Here is a 21,875-nt window from a genome sequence, read left to right on the forward strand (position 1 = left end):
GGGCCGGGTTCAAACCCGCCACCCTCAGAATATGGGGCCAGTGCCCTACGCACTGAGCCGCAGCTGCCACCTGTGAATCACTGTACTTTTTAAAGGTGTAGTGACAGATAACAAATCCCTATGTTGGATACAAATAGCTATGTAACAGCTTTACGTTAAATGCTAATATTTAAAATGAGCTAGAAATTATGCTCTCTTTTGTAATTACTTAAAATTATAATATACTTTTTAGATATTAAGTGTAAGAAAATAGTCAGGGTATATTTCTAGTAAAAAAGGTTTAAGTCCATAGAATTAGAGCACTGTTTTCCCTGATTTTAGTCCACTACATTGAAATCCACTAAGTGCTACTTAAAAACATAAATTCCATAAATTCCTGGCCCTCCTTAGACTTATTGACTCAATTTATGGGGCTGGGAAAGACACTGGAATTGGTGGAAAAGAACATGTATTTGTCATGAGCTTTTCCTGGTTAACTGTAATAGCAATGAGAAGGTGTGACCCACTACTATAGCTCAGGAGAACTGAAGATTCCAAGTGACCCAACCAATTGGCTAATGGTCAGTGTAGGAAGCAGGTGGAGGTGGTTCCTAGGACTGAGGCAAAGGGGCAGTGAGCCGGTCATTACAAGAGTCTAGACCAGTGGTTCTTAACCTTGCTAATGCCGCGACCCTTTAATACAGTTCCTCATGTTGTGGTGACCCCCAACCATACAGTTATTTTTGTTGCTACTTCATAACTGTAATTTTGCTACTATTATGAATCATAATGTAAATATCTGACATGCAGGATGTATTTTCATTGTTATAAAGGGGTCGTGACCCACATGTTGAGAACCGCTGGTCTAGACGGAGTAGATGAGGTTGAAGGTAACCTTGTACCTTGTCTGGGTTTTAAATGACATATGTATAACAAAAAGTGAAAGATACCCAAATGCTGTCTTCTGCCAGCTCCTGGGGCAAACACTTTGGCTGACGTATGTAGCCAGCTGCCAATCAGTTGACCCAGCATCTTTCAGACTTTCTTGTTCAAGACCCACAGTGAAAAATACATTGTGTATCAAAACTCAGTTATTACACACACATACACATACATAAGAACACACAGAGACAATCTGCATATATTAAAAGCAAACGAAAATTTCATGCAACAATACACGCCCTCCTAAGGTGTGATACATTCTGGTATTCCTTATTCTAATTCACAGCCTAGCATTCTATTTCACTTGTTTGTTTTTAATGCTGACCACAATGCTGTACACTAATTACAGCACCCACTAATGCTTTAAAACTCAAGAGTTTGTAAGGTCCTGTAAATCTGTTCTAATAGTGACAGCATGACTTACAGGGGCCAGCAAACAATGGAGTGACAGAGGAGATATCAAATTAATGGATCACTGAAAAATGTTCTCCTAATTGCCCACAGCCCCTTGCTCTGTGTGCTGCCCCTGACACTGTGTGTGCCTGGGTCATGCTGTGCCTCCCACTGCACTCCTGAGCCCATCAGCGTGAGACCCTCTCTCAGGATTTCTTTTTATTCTCGATACTTGGTAAAGCATGTTAAGTGCTGCTTTAAAATCGTGCATGAAATATTGTGAAACACTTTTAAAATTATGCAACTGAAAGTGAAAATTAAGTTTTAAAATGTTTGCTTCATATAGCTATTTAAATATTCAAACATAAAAATAAGAATGCCTGGCTTGCCACATTCACTTAATAAGAAATCAGCACTATAATTACACTCCTTTGCTTTGGCCTTTGCCTTATACAATAACCTCAGAAATAGAATTATTCTTTAGCAAAGTGTAAATGGCCCTCTCTTTCTGCTGCTCACTTGCAGCAGTGACATAAGCTAATACATTCTAAAGGTCACCTCTATCTTCATGGAGAAAGGCATGTAGAATGTTAAGAGATGAGGTGAAACGTTACTGCCATCGGTAGTAAATATTTCATTCCATTGTTGTACACATATTAAGTTTTAACAAAATTGGAAAGCACTCATTCACATTTTCCACTTAAAAATCTTCTATCACATGCATAAATGGGAGACACAATTGTTATTTAAGACCATTTGAAGTACATCCACGGAATTTATATCAAAATCAAGTGTGAGTATGAAAACAGAGCTTTTGTTCCAACAAAACTACCTACAATCATTTGAAACTAACCAAAGCTGTTGTTAGATATTTATACCTGTGCTTAAAGGAATTCAAATGCCATTTTTCAATCTTTTAGGTAGGAATAAAAGAGAAAAAGGAATAAAAAAAAAAAGCAGAAGGCAAAGCAATCGATACAGAGTACCTACTGGCACCAAAATCTTTGTGGATGCTATTTTATCCTCACAATAATTATTCATGGAATGTGTTTCAGATACTCTGGTTGCTTTCCTTCCATCCACTCAGTACCTGGACTCAGTACTGCTCCAGAATTCAGGCCTGAGAGCCAGATTACCCAGGGCAAACTCATCACTTTCCACACAGCCTATGCACAGGTAATCCAGGCCAGAGCCAATTAGCACCTCGCATTCTAGGAGTTACAGGAATTAATTCAGGGGTGCTCTAAGCAGGATTAAGTTTTGCACTTTCTAGGCAAACCAATAGGCTGTTCTTTAAATGACCATGTCTCAAAAATACACTTACTGCTAAATATTAAAGTATTATTCTTAAAATTATCTATAATAATTTGTGTTTTCTATAATAAAAGATGGTTACAATAAAAAAAATTTAGGACATTCCGTGTGGTGCTTGTGGGGTGCTCATTGGTTCTATCTGTCTAAATTTAGGTTAGGAAGCAATATAGTGCCAGTTGTTATTACCAGGTAACATCCCGAAACTAATTCAGCAAAGCTTTACGGCACAGCTAACACCACAGACAACAGAGAAGACAGGTGGAAAGAAACTGGCTCCCCGATGGCACCCACTGCTGGCTCAGCCAACCTGAAAGTCAGCCCCATCTCTGGACCTTGACTTACATGAGGTAGTAAATTTTTTAGTTAGCTAAGCTAATTTTAATTAGCTTTTTACTTATATCTAAAAATGTACTAAAATTAATCTATATTTACACAGTAGTGATTACTATTCCCCGTTATATGGAGGAGAAAACTTAACTCAGAATATAGAGTAATTTTCCCAAGGTCAGGCCCGGATAGGCACTCAGAAAGGTCTGACCATAAACCTGTCTGCTTCCACATTACCAGGCTACTATTAAAGGAACTTACGCTGTGTCTAAGATCTATCCAGATTAAATCCAATTTGACGTGCTGAGAGCCTACAACGTTAAAGTATGAAACTCTCCAGAGTTTCCTGGGTCTGTGTGGAATTAAAATTATTTTGCTCTGTTCTTCTCATGAGAATATTTAATACCTGGTGATCAAACAGCATCAATCCTTCATAATCCTTTTCATATAAGGTGGCATACAAAATCCCTTATCAGACCAGGTATACTGGACTAAAAATGATTATAGTATGATGAGGGAACTTTGCTAGGTGGTTCAGCGAACAAAAGATGAAATAGTAAGCAGAACTTCCTCAAAGGATGTTCATAAAAATGCATTAGGAAAACTCCAGAGAGCACACAGATTTGTGCACACTCCAGCAGCGATCCCAAACCCGGACTCTGGGTGCTGATGCCTCAGCTTGATCCACCATCACCTTTGCCATAACCTTCCCGGGGCGAGCATCCCTGTCTCCAGCTTCGGTCCCTTTCAGCTGTCATCACAAAAGTGATCTTTCTAAAGTGGAAACCTACACTGTCACCCTCTGGCTTAACACTGATGTCTAATAGGCCCATTCCCAGGATGAAGTCTAAACCCTTAGCCTTACAAGAGTCGTCATTCCCAGGCCCTTCCCTATCTCTCTAGCCTCACCCCTACACTGCCCTTTACACCACATTGTTTGGAGTTAACTAAAAGTACTAGGTTATTTCGCGATTCTATTAAAACTGCTAACTCTCTTTGGTGTGTCCCTCCCCTTCAGAGCTCTCTGTGACAAATACCCTCACTGGTGAAGCTCAGCTCAAACACTTCTACTACGGCGCCTTTCCTGGCTATATTCCTGCCCCCACTGACTCAATTATTAACCATTTCTTCCCTCCTGTCTCCACACATTGTTCACTGATTTGGTTACTGTTTTTATCTATGGAGAAAGCCCCCGGCTGTCAAGCAGGCAGACCCCACTGGCATCCTGAGACAGCGGCCCTTGTGCTTCTACTGGTGCGGAGCCTTCGCAGAGCAGCCGCGACTAGCTGATGGGAGAGGGCACGGTTTTTTATTAGAAATTCCTTCATTGCACAGGCTAGAGAATGTATTTATAAAACAGCAATTAGGAGATAAATCTGTTTATAGGCTTGAAAGGTACTTAACTGAGAGGAGGGAGTTTACAGGATGAAGGCAGAACGGAGGGGCAAAGGGCGTCCACATCGCCGGAGACTGCCGGGGAGTAGTAAACAGCGCAGAGCTGCGCAGTCGGCCAGGAGGAGCGGAGCGCGGCGCTAGGGAGGGTATTTTCAGACTTCTTTCCCCACTGCTTTCATCATGTTAAAATATGCTTTGGTATTTGCTGCACATAATTCTGACATCGTTTATTTATTCCTCCGTCTTCCTGAAGATTGACACCCCTATGAATTTAGAACCCACGTGCTCGTGGGAAGGGAGCGCACTCCCTCCTCCGGCTTCTTAATGAAGAGGCCCGGGAGGGCTGCAGGACACACCAGCAGCTCAGCAGCCCGCCAGGCTCCTCCTTAGGAGCAGAATGCATTATCATTTATGATTGTACTGCGTGCAAGGTCTTTTGGCCAATTTTCAATCTCTCTTACTAGATGATTACCTTAGCCAATTTGAAATAATTTTCCAAGCACAAACAGAGAACGGGTGTTCAGCTTGCCAGCCAGACTGATAATCACAACCACCACAGATGAGCTGCTACAGCTAAACTTCTCAGGCACGGGAGGTGGTGGAGAACAAGACTTCGGGAGAAGGCCTACCTCTATGTGAATCTTGACTTTGCCAAACTTTGCCACCTCTAGCCCATAAAACATTGCAGCAGTTGTTTAACTTCCTTGGGATTTAAAATGTCCTGCCTGTTGGCTGGGTGCCTGCCACTCAGTGGTTAGAGCGCCAGCCCTGTGTACCAGGGGTGGTGGGTGTGAACCCGGCCCAGGTCTCTTAACAACAGAAATTTCCTATCTGTTAAAATGGTTACAAATTTACTTCATGGTGCCAGTGGGAAAATTCACAAAGTAATGTCACAATATTCTTTTCTTCCCATTTTAGTATCTGGTGGGAAGGACGGTTGTAACAAGGGAGATGAAGGGAAATGGTTAATCTACTCCACTATTAAGGTGCAGCCTGAATGACGGGACAGACTTTTGGAAACATTAGCTCTCCTTGTTACCATACCATGACCCTGACATCCTTAAACCGCCCTTCCTCAAACTCATGCCGCCGTTCACACGTATTCATTTGCTTCCGGTTTCCTTTCCATATACATTCAAACTTCTTTGATTGTCTTCTGGAGGATTCTTTATAAGATACGACCCATTTGGACCAAATGTACTCTCCACCTTACTTAGGGTAAGACTTTTTATAGGCTCATGAGCATGCAAAGTACTCTGATTACATCCTGGACTTTACCTACATGCCAATGACCCTTCTTTCTTTTCAGTTCCTGAAGCAGGAAAGTGCCTGTCAATCGGCATCCAATTTGGAATCAGGAGCCTGGGCTTTATCCTCTATACTCTTTCGTCTCTACCTATTTACTCTCTTGGGAATTTTATCCAGCCTCCTTACTTTGACTCCTCCCTACACACTCACAACTCCTGAGTGTATTTCTAAAGCCCCTACTTCTCTACTGACCCCCAAATTCATATATATATAGCTGCCTATCAATGATGACTTAGATGTTTAAAGGCTATATCACTCTAAAAACTCTTTATGCTGAAATAATGAGAGATCCATTAAGAAGCTACAAAATACTACAGAGAGGTCCTAGGTAGTCATCACTCAGCTGCCTGTAATGATGACATCTTACAAAAAGCTTATCAATTTTAGTATGCCCCAAACCAAACTCCTGATCCTATCACTAAAAGCTGCTCCTTCACATTCAATAAATATTTATAAATGATCTCTTCTTTGTACATAAGGAATTTATTCATATCCTCAAATAGTACTTCTTATACTAAATTGCAGTTCATTTGGTATACATGTATACACATGCCTCAATAAACCACAAGCTCCTCAAAGGCAAGGATCATGCCAATCTTTTATTTGTTTATAGCACCTAGAATAATAGCAATGAAACAGTCTTCAAATAACCATTTCCTGAAAGTATTGGGAATGAATAAGCCTCTTTCAGGTCAGAATCAAAAGTGTCAAATGACGATTATACCAAAACCAGAGATCAACGGGTAAGATGCTTTTTCAAGATTAAAAAAATAATTATGACTTAGTAAGTCATCTTACAACTCTGAGAAAACATTTTATAACACTTTAATAGTGGAGTTCATTATGATTATAAACCAGTGATAACAATCACCATAAAATTTAAAGGCTAAAATATGAATATAGCATTTTCCACTTAGCAATATGGTATAATAAGAATGGGAACTAATGCTATCGCTTAGAAAGAGGAACTTCAGAAATGCAGGGTCTTTAAGACAAATGTGGATTAGATATACATCCTTTCTGTTCAAACGTTATACAACAGATCATAAGACTTTCTCACTAACGTATACACCAATAATTACATATAAAGATCACTGTGGTTTACTATATACACACACACACAAATACACATCCCAGTAATTACAAATGTATGTAATTTATCTGCCTTTAAAGTAAAAATGTTATCTGGAATAAACTAAACTTTATTTACCTATAAATAAACAAAATAATGTTTGTATATATGACAGTAAATTTCAGCTTTGACAAATATTTTTCAATGATTTTTACCATTTTTCCATTTTTGTCTTAATTGAGGGCCTCTTTAAAAGGTTTATTAAGCCAATGAAGTTTCTAAAATCTTATTTGGGCAAACTTATGGCCCGCAAGGGTGTCCATGTCCTTAATCCCTAGAATCTATGGATATCTTATTTGCCATCATACTTATATAGCAAAGAAACTTTGTAATTGTGATTCAGGACGTGAAACCTGAGAGAGGGAGCTAATCCTGATCACAAAGGCAGATCCCATCTGACCACCTGAGTCCTTACAAGTGGAGCCTTTCCTGGCTTTGGTTGAACAGAGAGATGGGAAGACTGAACTGTTGCTGGCTTTGAAGATGAATGAGAGAGGGCATGAACCAAGGAGTGAGAATCCAAAGAAATGGATTCTCCCCTAGAGCATGCAAAAGGTGTCGGCCTTACCTGCACCTTGATCTTAGCCTAGTGAATCTTAGCCTTGTGGGACATCCCATCTACAGAAGTGTAGAATAATGCATTTATATTGCATAAGTCACTAAATATCTTTTAGGAGGAAAACATACAAAATAATCAGTGTCAAGAAGAAAGTGATTAGAATTAGAACACACGTAATCCAGGTTATGTGAACAATAAAAGTGGGGATATATGGTACTTTTATTCCATTACACAAAGAGTAGGGAGGTTGAGGGAGAGGTAGCTCTATTTCTTTATTATTACAGAAAAGAGGACACATTGAATAGGCAGATAGGAACTCCATAAAAGAGAATAAACATAGCCTATTCTAGGGAACAGGTTACCCTAGAAAATAGTAGGTTCCTGTGCAATGAAGAAAAAAAGAATCATCATTTGCTAAAGATACACTTGACTAGACAAAACTAGTATTAGAATTCTGGCCCAGCTACAAACTGTGACATACAAATAAATTAACCTCTAACCTTCAGTTTACTCGTTTGTAAACTGAGATTATTACATCTATGCTGCAGAGCCATTGTGATGATTACTTGAGATAAGTTAAAAGGTTAAGCCTGTGCCTGGTAACATAATAAATGAACAATTAATAGTAGCTATTATATTATATTAAACATACAGACACATCTGTAAAAGACAGATAACCTCTAAGGTCTGATAATTTATTGCTAGCCAGACATCCATTTGGACATATGTGGCAAGAACCACTTTCTCTTCCTTTGGAGTTTCTACCTTGGGCCATGTAGCAGGAAGTTTCCTCTATGGGTTCCAAGAAGTTAAGCATTGCATTGTTTTTACTCTCCCACTTCTCAAGAGAGAAGAGTGACATCTTATCAAGGAAACAGGGAGAAGAAATTAATTATGGGTAGTTAGCCCTCTCCCTCTCCTTCTGATCTGTACAGACAGTAATAAGAGTAGACTCTACTACTATTCTTCTCCTTCCTGGGGTAAACATTTTTGCATGAGGCTGAGACTTCTTCTCCAGAGAATCACATCTGTTTAATGTGGTCATGAGCATTTGAAAGTGACTAGTCTGAGCTGAGATGTGCTACAAGGACACACGCTGGATTTCAAAGACCTAGTTAAAAGAAAAAAAAATAATGCAAAAATATCTCATTAACATTTTTGTGTCAATCACATAATGAAATAAATGGTAATTCTTAGGACAGTTTTACCTACTTCATTTTAGTTTTTTAAATGCAGTGACTAGAAAATTTCCATTTCCACATGTGACTCACAGATAGTTCAACCAGACAGCACCAATCGAGGCCACCTCTCTGGAGTCCATGAACGGAAAGCAGCCCTCTGACTAAGAATGTGCGCTCTGCAGAACTGTGCACCTGGCAGGGCTGTCTGAGGAGCTGGGGCAGGGAGCAGTATGAGGAAGGCTGACTTGAAGACCCAAACCACCCTCTCCACTCCAATTCTACTAACAATGAAGCTGATACTGTAATTTCCATCCATCTGATTCCTCTGTTAAAGTGAATACAACTTGAAAAATGGGATGGCATTTACTGCTCTTCCCCCATCAAAACCTAAAGATATAACAGAAACATTTCTATTTCCAGAAACACCGCACAAGACGTGCCTGCATGGGGAGCACAAAGCAAAGACAGTGGGGCTGCCCAGTCCTGAGGGTACGGGCTCCAAAGGCAGGTGCCCTGGTCTGCTGAGGAGGCTCTCAGCGCAGACAGACGTGACTGTGAGCGGGAGGCCTCGGGCAGGTGGGACACACGGCAGTAGGTGCAGTGGACTCACCTGAGAAGAACCCAGGGCTTAAATGAGGGAAAGGGCAGTGTGGAAGGTGCAGTGACTGCAGTCAGGATACGTAAAACTAATCAGTCCCCGGAGAGCAGCCAATCTGAAGGGATAGACTTTCTTTCCTCCAAAGCAAAATACGCCACTATTAATCTCTCCATGGAGCGACTTTCCCAGCCGATGTCTGCACAGCTGGCTTACTCTAAGGTCCTGGCAGAGTAACCCAGTAGGACTTTCTCTCCTATTCTCCTTCTTTCCATCTCCCAGACACTGCACCATTTCCACGATAACTAGCAACCCCCTGACATGTTTTTGGACCTGACCAAGAAGAGGATTCTGAGAACCCTGTTTCGCTGAGTTAACTGTTTCAGGGCTAGGGATTTGCTTGTGTTTTCTAAATTGCAAGGATACAGATATGGAGCTAATGCTGGTAAAACATTTTTTTTTTCCTATTATTCTGTGAGAATCTTTAAAAATGATGAAAAACTTGGTGTGAGACTGATTTAACTTTGGATTTTCTGAAGAAGCTATACTACTCAAGTGAAATTAGGTATATTCTGCAGGAGGAACCTGACTCTACCTAGATACTTAAATCAGACCTTATAGGTTAGACAGCAGGAAAAAATAATCTATAGACTTTACTTTTGTTGAACCTCTAAATTTAAAATATTGATTTAATTGAAGTTTATCTAAAAAGGCAAGAGCTTTTGATTTGGGGGAAGTTAATTTCTCCCTGAGAATTTAAAAATAGAAATTGAAAATTAGGGCATTAAAGTTCCTGACCAATAGAATATGGCATATTTTCTATTATCATTGAAGCTTACTGTATAACTTATGATAAGCTTTAATTCATTATCAATCCAGTTGGGTAAAACTTGAGATGGGAGACAAAACAGAGAAAGAAACCTTTGACCTAGATTGCAGGAATCAGAACATGCTCACCTGACCTCTTTCAGAACTTTCTGGAAGCAGAAGCTGAACTGCCCACTACTGATCTCGGGAGGACACCCCACAAGACCTGCAGGAGTGAGGGGAATGGCCTCATGAAGCAGAGCACCAAGGCAGGTGCTGACAGACCCGCTTGCGTTTCTCCCCTGGTTAGCAGGAGATTTCTATGAAGCCCAACCAGTTCAGGGAATAAAAAGTTCATTTCCACTCCTGTTTCTATTATAAGAAAACTTTCACCCCAATCATAGACACAAAACCCTCCGAGGAACACATCTGGCATTTCCCTCCCTTTCTCCCACATAGGTTGAGAGCTGCCTTAGAAGCCACGTGTCACGTGGCTACCCCCTGTCACAGACCAGGAGGCTGGGAGAGGGATGACTTTCCAGTGCAGCTCTACGTAATCGAGTTTCAAATAAATATGAATGTGGAAGAGCCCTGTAGGCTGCAGCTCCAGCCTACGTTCTTCTATTTCAGCTCTTCCAACAATGTTTGCTAATATGCATTTATTGTTGATATTTATTTCCACCTTTCTAAATTCTAAAATTAGTTTAGAGGAGCGAAATGGAGGAGACACAATATCATTAAGCATCACCCTCAAACTAAACCACACACACATTAAACCACACCATTAAAATCACCTCTTCTTTGATCTGATATCCTGGCCCAGGTCTAGAGTTAAGAATGTGAGGGCTAAAGAGGGCCCCTGAGGAGCTGCAGCCTTCCGCAAGCCCCTTCTCCTTCCTCACACTCCTCTGAGAAGGCTGCATTAATCATGGTTCACAATGAAAAAAGAATATGTGCGTGTGTGTCAAGTATATAGAGCAATCCCCCCTTATCTGCAGTTTAGCTTTCTACCATTTCAGTTACCTGTAATTAACTGCTATCCAAAAATAGTCAATGGGAAATTCCAGAAATAAACAATTTGTGTGTGTTAAATTTCAGCCATTCTGAACAGTGTGATGAAATTTTGTGTCCTCCTGCTCTGTCCCACCTGGGACATGAATCATCATCCCTTTAGTATCCATGCCCACCTGTTATTCTCCAGGGTATAAGATGAAACACAGCACAGGTAACACAACCCACCTGTTAGTCTCCAGGGTATAAGACTGAAACATAGCACGGGTCAGGCACCCCCATCCTGAGGTGCTCAAGACCTGAAGTGACGCAGATTTCAGATGTTTTAGGATTTTGAAATACCAGTATATATATATGATGAGGGTGAGACCCAAGTCTTAACACAAAATTTTGTTTCATACATAGTATATACCTTTTATACAGACTGAAGGTAATTTTATATGACATTTTAATTTTGTATAGGAAATGATGTTTATAAGCATTCAACCACCAGAAAGGTGTCAGGAATGGAATTTTTTGCTAGTGGTGCCACGTTGGCATACAAAAAATTTTAGAGTTTGAAACATTTCAGATTGCATATTTCAGCTTTTCAGATTAGAAATGCTTATTCTGTACATACAGGGTTCAGGCATCCATGGGGGGTACTGTAATATATCTACTACAGATAAGGACTACTGTATATATGTTAGTTTAAAAAATTATAAAGGCTAACATTTATAGAAAGAAAAGTGATCAATATGTTACATAGTTCATAAAATTAAAGGCTGTATCATGACAGCAGCAGGCACAAATTCCACCTTACATTTTCACATTTTTTATTTCTATATCTGGAAAGTTGCTTAGAAATTAATCTATTTTTAGAAACTAAAATTTTAATATCCTTTCTGAACTTACCAAAGCATGTCTTTATTATTCTTATGTGTATTATAAATATTTAGGAAGTTGAAATAATCTTTCATATATGGGCATTAAAGATGGCTGTGGTTTTGGAAACAGTAACCCCTAACAGTGGTTGTAAAGCGTGGTCCCCAAACCACAGGAGTCCCGAGACTCTTTCAAAGAGTCTGCAAAATCAAAATTATTTTTATAATAACACTAAGATATAATTTACCTTTTTCACTGTGTTGACATTTGTATTGATGATGAAAAAGTAATGGTGGGTGAAACTCTGGGGACTTAGCACAAATCAAACTATACTAAGAGTCGTTATATTTTTCACTGCCATTTTCATGTAAGAATTTTCTAGATGAAAGAGTATAAATTATTAATTTTATTAACACTCAACCAACTCAGAGTATATTTTCAACATTTTGTATGAAGAAATATGTACACATAAAGTACTTCACTGCCTACAGGAGTATGGCAAGGAAAATATATTTTTGTGCAATTGTTTAAATTGTGAGCTGTTAAATTTTTTTAAATTTTTTTTATTAAGTCATAACTATGTACATTGATGCATTTATGGGGTTCAGGGTACTGATTTGATATACAATGTGAAATGTTTACACTGAACTAAGTAACACATCCATCACAATTATACTCTATTGTTAAAGTTTTGAAATGTACCATTACAACATGCACATTAGATGAGATTCCCCCAGATACTATCCCTCCTCTCACCTTCCACCTCCTCTCTCCCTTCCCCACTCTCTCCTCTTCTTGTACTTTCTGGACTATAGTTATGTTTTGCCATTCATATGAATATGTAGGTGATTATACATTGATTTCATAGTAGTATTGAGTATACTGGATACTTTTTTCCCCATTCTTGAGACACTTTACTAAGAAGAATATGTTCCAGCTCCATCCATGTAAACATAAAAGATATGAAGTCTCCATCTTTTTTATGGCTGTATAGTATTCCATGGTGTACATACACCACAATTTGTTAATCCATTCATGGGTTGGATGCCACTTGGGCTGTTTCCATTTCTTGGCAATTATGAACTGGGCTGCAATAAACATTATGGTGCAAATATTTTTGTTGTAAAATAATTTTTGATCATTTGGGTATACACCTACTAGAGGAATTGCAGGATCGAACAGTAGGTCTACTTTTAGTTCCTTGAATATTCTCCAAACTTCTTTCCAAAAAGGTCACAGTAGCTTGCATTCCCGCCATCAGTGTAGAAGTGTTCCCTTCTCTCTGCATCCATGCCAACATCTGTACTTTTGGGATTTTGTGATGTGGGCTAATCTTACTGGAGTTAGATGATATCTCAAAGTGGTTTTGATTTGCACTTCTCTGATGATTAAGGATGATGAGCATTTTTTCATGTGTTTGTAGGCCATGTGCCTATCTTCATCAGAGAAGTTTCTGTTCAAGTCTCTTGCCCACATAGAAATGGGGTTATTTATTCTTTTCTTATTGATTAGTTTGAGTTCTTTGTAGATTCTAGTTATTAGAGCTTTGTCAGAAGCATAACCTGCAAAAATCTTCTCCCATTCTAAAGGCTGTCTGTTTGCTTTACTTACTGTGCTTTTGGCTGTGCAAAAGCTTTTTAGTTTGATTAGGTCCCAGTAATGTATTTTTGGTGTTGCTTCAATTGCTGGGGAGTGTGGGGGTCCTCCTCATAAAATATTCTCCCAGGCTGATTTCTTCAAGTGTTTTCCCTGCACTCTCTTTTAGTATTTTTATAGTTTCGTGTCTTAAGTTTAAATCTTTTATTCAGTGAGAATCAAATTTTTGTTAATGGTGAAAGGTGGAGGTCCAGTTTCAGTCTTCTACAGGTCGCCAGCCAGTTCATCCAGCACCATTTGTTAAATAGGGAGTCTTTCCCCCACTGAATATTTTTGATAGGCTTGTCAAAGATCAAATGACGGTAAGTAACTAGGTTCATCTCTTAGTTCTCTATTTTGTTCCATAAATCTACCACTCTGTTTTTGTGCCAGTTATCATGATGTTTCGATCACTACAGATATAGTATAGCCTGAAGTCTGGTAATGTGATACCTCCTGATTTGTTTTTATTTCTGAGTAATGTATTTGCTATTTGATGTTTTTGCTGATTCCATATAAAACAAAGCACTATTTTTTCAAGCTCTTTAAAGTATGACAATGGTGCTTTAATAGGGATTGCATTAAATCTGTAGATCGCTTTGGGTAGTATGGACATTTTAACAATGTTCATTTTTCCCAGCCATGAACATAGTATGTTTTTCCATTTGTTAAGATCTTCAGCTACTTCTTTTCTCAGAGTTTCATAGTTCTCTTTATAAAGATCTTTCACATCCTTCGTTAGGTAAATTCCCAGATATTTCATCTTCTTTGGTACTACTGTAAAAGGAATAGAGTCCTTGACTATATTTTCAGCTTAACTATTGTTGGCATATATAAAAGCTACTGACTTGTAAGTATTGGTTTTGTATCCTGAGATGCTGCTGTAATCCTTGATCACTTCGAAGAGTTTTAAAGTTGGGTCCCTGGGATTTTCCAGGTATAGGATCATATCATCTGTGAAGAGTGAGAGTTTGATCTCTTCTGACCCTATCTGGATACCCTTGATCACCTTCTCTTGCCTGATAGCCATGGCTAAGACTTCCATTAGTATGTCAAATAGCAGTTGACAGTGGGCATCCATGCCTTGTTCCTGATCTGAGTGGAAATGATTTAATTTTACTCCATTCAACATGATATTGAGTGCGGGTTTGCTGTAGATGGCCTCTATCAGTTTAAGAAATGTCCCTGCTTCTATGCCTAATTTCTAATACCATTTTTTGTTTAAAAGAACAACTGATAGACAAGCTATGGTTATTCAGAGTTGCATAACTGTGAGATATTTTCTTCAAAGTGAAGAAAGTGAGGTGTCACTTTAAGAAAAACTGTAGGATGCATAATATTTGTTTCCAGTGATAAAATTAGAACTTTCAAATTATAATTTTGGAAAATTTACATCCACTACTATAAGGATGACCAACTCCCAATACCTGAAGACTTATTGATGAGAAAACACTCATGTTAATGCATGTGTTTTTTTATATTATTTGATATGATATGTCAACATTTGTATGATCTGTGTAACTCAGTGAATCAACATCTCCAAATGCCTAAGGCGAGAATATTACAAAATTATACCTGGGCAAAAGATCCATTCAAAGGGCAATCTAGACCAGAGCTTTTAATGCAATAGGTACAAAAAGTTTAATAATAGGGTTTCAGATTCCATGCTGCAACTAGTCTTTAAAAATATTTCATATATTGGGTTTCAGTGTAGCAGCAAAGAAGAATTATAGGCTATTAACATACCATTCCCCTTTCCAATATTCTACCTGTATATGGCTGGGTTTTCTTCATATACTTCAAAAAAAGAAAAACACTACAATAAAGAAAGCAGAAACAAATATCAAAATCCATGTGTTACATTAAGCCCGACATGCAAAGTGATAGGACTTGCATTATTTTTTACCCTGAAAACATAGTTGGTTTTCCTTAAAATATGCTATTCATGTCAATCTATAAAGGATCTTTTGTTGGTGGTTTTAAATGAATTAATAAGTATTTTTCAAAATTCTATTCTTTAACTTACAATATATCAATGAATATAACCAACATAAAAGCTCTTGAGGGTCCTCAATAATTTTTAAGGATGTGAAGGCATCCTAAGGTCAAAAGTTTTGAGAACCACCAATCTGTGATGATATTACGTGAACAACCATTTAAGGAGTATCTGCTTTTTACTGTACTAGAAAAGGGGGAATTAGAGAAAAAGTACCATACTCACCCTTAAAATTTCCAATTTCATGGGGAATGTACTTCACAATCATAATAACAGAAATTGTTTAAATATTATTTTACTGTAAATAAAACCATCATTTTAAGTTTCTTACTAGCGAGCATTTCATAGTTTGATGTATCCTATGGCAACTAGTACATGGCACACAGCTAACCCCTAAATATTTTGTGATTCACTCTGAGGCTACATAAAATGCATTCACGTGCATCAGAAAGTCACTTATCATGCCGTGTAATTAGGTGACACACACTAGCTAAACCTTTTTACTTAGGTTTCAAGCACCGACTACTCATTTTGATGAAAGATGCAGTGTTATCCTTAGTTAAAAGATTATATCAGCAGTGTGGAGATCCTAAAGCTACAGCTATAATGCACCCTTTTGATCAAGCCTTAACCTTATGATATAAATTTCATTTTTACATTAAATAATGTTTTTAAAGATTAATTTATTCTTTTAGATTTTTACACCAAACAGTCTGGATAATAGGATAAGGAAGTAAACAGTAGCTTATGTGGAGAATGTGAACAGTATTACTATAAAAAAGAGATGGTTTTATGCTGTTTCATAGCTCCAGAAGGCAGAACCAAATAGCGAGGATTAAAAGAAGGCAAAGGAAAACAGGCTTTTATTAAATAAGTCAGCAATCAAGCAGGAAGAGTGGCTTAATCATTAATAGAAATGATGTTTGAAGATCAGAGGATAAACGAGATAAAAGGTCCTCAATAATTTTTCTTCTCCACCCAAAGGAGACACCAAGCTCCCAACAGAAACAGCAGTTTATGGTGCAAAGAGTCACAGACTGTGGGAGAACAGTGAGCACGTGTGGAATTGGTCAGGAGGGGAGTGGTAAATTCCAACCCAATTCTTGGGTGAGAAACATCTAGCAAGGTACTAGAAGGTCTTTTAAAATTCTACACTTACCTGCTTTAGATTAGGGTTTTTTGGGAGGGGGGTTGTTGTTGTGGAGGCACAGTCTTGCTGTGTTACGTGGGCTAGACTACAGTAGCTTCATCACAGCTCACAGCACCCTCAAACCCCTGGGCTCAAGCAGTCCTCCTGCCTCAGCCTCCAAGTAGCTGGGACTACAGGCAAGCACCACTATGCCCAGCCAGACATAAAGAAGGCTTTAAAAGAAGGATCCCAGCAAACTTCCTGGGAGCATTCCATAAGCGAGAGGAGTATTTTCCACATCGTATCTACAGACATAGCTGCACTACAACTGAAAACAAATCGGAAGCAGAAAATACGAAGGCTGTGCTCCCCCTCATCCCACCACATCACGTCTGAGCCAAGAAACAGTGCTTTCCAGCTTCTTTTACCATTTTCCTGAATTTCTAATCCACTAACTTCTTCCCTGCCCCTTCTGTGACAATGTTTCTAATTGTTGAACTGAGAAGCAATAGTAGAGCAAGTCTATTCTGACGCAACAAAAACAAAGCAATTTAGATCTGCGATAAATGTACTTTAAGCATTTGCAGCCTTTTCCCTTCTGCATATTAATCACCTCAAATGTCACAAATTTACTCTATGCCTACATGACACAGTACCATTCTGTGAATATTTCCCCCAGAATGTCTAAGAATTCTGCTAATGCAAACGGCAAGTGGATGACTGTTACCATGAAGACAAAGGGCCTTCTATGTATATTTTATCAGTGGATGGGGCACTGAATTCATGCTGTGAGAATATTCTTCTCTGAATTCTAACATCTTATTAGACAATTGCTTATTGCTCTTATGTACTCTAGAATCAGTTACCAATTCTTTCTAAAAATTTGGTTGTGAATTAAATGTGGGCACATATTTGAAAACTGCGTCCTGTGTATGAATAGTACACACTTACTTTACATTTCTTACATCATGTACAAGCTGTGGGAACATCTGGTGTTTTGCAAACTGGGGCAAATCCAGCTGCATTTCCTCTTCCAAATGTGTCCGCTGACATGCACAGGCTGTGTTTCATTTTGATTTTTATGCTCACTATCTCCCTCTCTCTCTCTCTCTATATATATATATATATATGTATATGTATAAGAAGCATTGTGTGGTTCAAACGTGCAGTTTATCCAACCTTTATACTTTTCCTCTCTAAACGGATAATAAAAGCTTGCTAACTAATAGAAAAAATACTGTGACTAAACTAACAATGTACAGTTAATTTTAAATGTACCTGTCACCCCTCCCTATAACTTACCTGACTCCATAGAAAACCACCTCTTGAGAACAGTTTATAATAAATAAATAGCTGTGCTTGAATTATACCATCTGAGCTAAGAGAAAGCAATGCAGTGAGTGAATCTTTACTGGGACTGTGCAGCTGTGCGTCTCTTAATCAGAAAAATACACATATATGTGCACAAACAACCGTGCCATACATTTTCAGATGGCTGGTGGACATCTCGGATGTATAAGATTAAGGAACTAAAGTGATGAGAATGTGCTATAATTTAAAATCATCTCACTTAAACATCATGAATAACAGCTAAGATTCCTGAGTGAACTTTGCTTCCCACTCCAAAGTTTAAACATGAATCAAGAATTGCTACTGGAACGTCTGAAGTGTCTGTCCACCTTCACATACAGGCTCACAATTAGCTCGCAGCCTTGGCTGACCTTGGCAGCTTTTCTGCCCTCACATAAAATATTTAAAATCTTTTTCTGCCTCAAGTTGGGGACAGGAGACTGTCTTGGCACAGGGACTTCACTTCTTTTCTTGATCTGTGAGCTCACCCGGCCCCTTCAGCTAGGTCGCTGGTCTCGGCTCCAGCTGTTCTCTTGCATGTCACGCGCCCTACCTGGTTCAGTCCCTTCACTAAGTTCCTGCTGGGCCCTTCTCACTTGCACTTGGCCCTGCTCTGAACACATCCCAGGACAGGCTGCTCCCCATGGACTGGTTTCAAGGCTCTCTCACAGCTTCTGGAAAGGCTCTAGGTCTTTGGCTCTAGCTCCTTGTTCTGTGACATGTTAGAGACAGTGCAGTTCAGTGGGTCAAAGAAAATGCCACAGATTGAGTCTCCTTGAGTTTGAATTGTGGGTTCTCTACTACCAACTTAACTTGGCTGCACCTCAGTTTCCTTGTCTGTAAAATCAGAACTGTAATATTATCTGCTTCACAGATTACTCAGACATTGGCCTCTGCCTCTAGGAGGGAAAAATCTAATGGAGATTCCTGAGGCTCAACCACATAGCTCATAAGAGGTAGGTTCAGAGTTTAAAGCCAGGTTTATACTATTCCAAACGTGATCTTTTCAAATACATTGGGCTGATTTCCTTTAAAATCCTCCTTTTTTCCCTCCTTAAAAGCAACAAAAATTATCTCCTTTTTATAGAAGTGTTTATAAATTTTAAAACCAACTTATTAACTAAATTACTTTGGGTTGCAGTAAAAAGAAAACATAGAAGTCCTTGGTTGTCCACAGCTATTTTTCTGGCAAGTTGGTTAAAACTAGCAGCATTCTGCACAGATGTTCGGATCTCTGCCTGTGCTAACCTCCCAATGAGTGATCTGCAGTTCTTAGCCTTCACACTCTGCTTCCAGGATAAGATCAACTATAATAAAGACACATGGGATGGGGGTACTGGGCAGATTTACTGACCTGGGGGAAAGAGAAGGGAACAGTAAAGACAGGCAGAGAAGATAAAAAGGGTGCTCCAAAGGCAACAGAGTTCAGCAGGTGAGACCAGAGGCTAGGAGATTTTCCAGAAGGGATGATGCGCCCAAGGTCCAAGCAGTGAGAAGTTTACATTTGTTTAGCAGTACTATCCGGGTGAGAGGGCAAGGACGGGGAAGAGAACCCACATTATCTATTCTGAGTGAAACCACACATCACTAGGGGACGCAGAGCAGGCAGGAGGAGGCAGTCAAAGGACTTGGACCTGGGCGTAATTCCACCACCAACTCGTGTGCTGCGGGATATTCATATGAAATTTTGTATGGATTCAATGTAGCCATAGCTAAGTTGTTAGCCTGGGTTCTGAATGCAAGTACTCTGGGCTGGGCACTGAAGCTTCTTCGTGTATTTACTATAAAATGACACCTTATGAGAACTGTAACATGCACAAAATGTACATGTCAATGTACACCTGAATTGTTAATTCAGAATAGCTGTACATCTATACTAGAAGAAAATTATTTCCTAGTTAAAACACTTCATGCTTTGCAAAAGAAAAGCCAAAAACATGTAATTGTTTTGCATTTCAAGAAAGGAAATAAAAATAAAATCTACAAAACGTACAAGTAATTTTCATTTCTTCCAAAGCACTCAATCCACTTTAAACTATTTTTTTGGTTACCTTGGTCACCGCTTTTGGAGAAAATGTAATTGCATCTACCACAGTGATGAGGTCACCCAGGCAGAGGCGATCAAAGTACTTCATGCAGACATCATAGGCATGAAGCCACTCCGAGGAGGACTCTGGGACTTGTTTAATGAGGTGAGGGTCTCCAGTCCAGAACAACTTCTGTAACCAGATGGTATAGAGAGAGCTTGGGGAAAGCATCTGTCCATCCTTTCCAGGGATTTTGGGAACAAGTTTGGAAATAGATAAGATATTTTGACTTGAAAGGACTGGCTCCAGTGCTTCAAGAGGGCTCATATTTTCATCTGTCAGTTTTTTGTAATTGAGACCTATTATAAAGAAAAGCAAAAAAAAAAAAAAAAGTAGGCAAGCAGTACATACCACAGTAAACATACAGGAGTTTCTTGCATACATACCACCCTCTGCACGGCTTAATGAAAAGATCTACCAATTTAGCTGAAGTGGGTTTAGGTTTTCAGTTAGACAGGTCAGTAGATCTGAGTTCTGGTCCCAGCCTCAAACTAAACCAGCTGCGTGATGCTCGACAGGTCGGTCACTCTACTTGTGTGCCTCCCTCCCCTTCCTCACTGTACACTGGGGATGGAAATGTATCCATGTTCTCAGATTCCCCACAGCTGCGTGACGCTCGACAGGTCGGTCACTCTACTTGTGTGCCTCCCTCCCCTTCCTCACTGTACACTGGGGACGGAAATGTATCCATGTTCTCAGATTCCCCACAACACCTACGCTTTTCCTCTCATGCATTCACCAAACTACATTATGTTCTTTTGTTATTTATCTGGCATTTCATGAGTTACTTGAAGGCAAGGATCGAATCTTTGTCCTTATCCTCCGTGTCCAGGCCAATATTAATTTGACTACTTCATAAACAACTGATGAATTGAAGAAACCTCTCTCAATTGCTATGAATTTCAAATAAATATAGATTTGAATGTGCTTTAAAAATTATAAAGCATCATACAGATTTTAAAGGTATTAAGGTTTTAATTTCTTAGTTATGGGCATAAAGACACCATTCTAAAGATACAATTTATCAAAGATTCAAAGGCTCTTATTTTAAGTGTTCCATGTGTATTTTAAACAGGCTTTAATGAAGTGAAATTCTACTGAATTGCCTATTGTAAAGGGTCTCTGCCGTGCCATTTATATATATCAAATATAACCTATAGAAGTAGACAAAAAAAAAAAAAATCCCTAGAGCAGTAGCCCAAAACATTGGATTTTAGTACCAGGTCTACCATAATTAATGTGACTTTCAATAGGTTTCATACTTTTTCTGGTATTTAATTTGCTCAATCATAAGTAGAAGAGTTGGAAATATAATAACTAAGTCAATCAGCTTAAAAATTGTGTAGTTTCAGAGCTTGCCTACTATAATGCATATACAAGACTGTATACAGAAAATTAATCCTTAGCTTTAATTAAAAAAAAATGAGTTTAAATGAAAGAATCATCCTACCTGGTGCAACTACCTTAAATTTCTTCAGCAGGCGAATGTGGGTTTCTGGTTTAATGACATATTTTCCCAAATCTGCACAACCACAGTTCTCCAGAAGAGTGAAATAATACAGCAGCCTTTCATGGTCAAAGCCACCAATAGTAGGGTAAATATACTTGACCATGTGCTTGTGAAAGGCTTCGGGATCAGTCTTCAAAGTCTCAAAGAGATGAAGGGCTCGGGCTCGATTTTCAATTTCCACTGTGGACAAACTGAAATTAAGAGCCAAAGAAACTGTGTTAAGGTTTGGTTCCATTTCTACCACTTCCCTGTGGTGAGGAAAAAGAAAAAAACTTGCTTCCTTTATTGAACAAAGTGACTTAAAAAAAAAAAAAAAAACCTCAGGAAGATATACTACTTCTCTTCTATCCCTTCTTATTGT

General features: G+C 38.9%; 1 protein-coding gene across 1 annotated transcript in view; it reads right to left on the bottom strand.

Moving 5' to 3' along the window:
* The window catches only part of NBAS (neuroblastoma amplified sequence), a 367,205-nt gene that overhangs the window by 74,732 nt on the left and 270,598 nt on the right, over positions 1–21,875 (bottom strand). Inside the window, 2 exon segments of the mRNA XM_023511811.1 lie at positions 19,969–20,303; positions 21,455–21,705. Coding sequence (XP_023367579.1) covers positions 19,969–20,303; positions 21,455–21,705 — 586 coding nt within the window.

This window comes from Otolemur garnettii, unplaced genomic scaffold (genome assembly GCF_000181295.1).
Source record: "Otolemur garnettii isolate 467f Iridium unplaced genomic scaffold, OtoGar3 scaffold00022, whole genome shotgun sequence".
Taxonomy (NCBI): domain Eukaryota; kingdom Metazoa; phylum Chordata; class Mammalia; order Primates; family Galagidae; genus Otolemur; species Otolemur garnettii.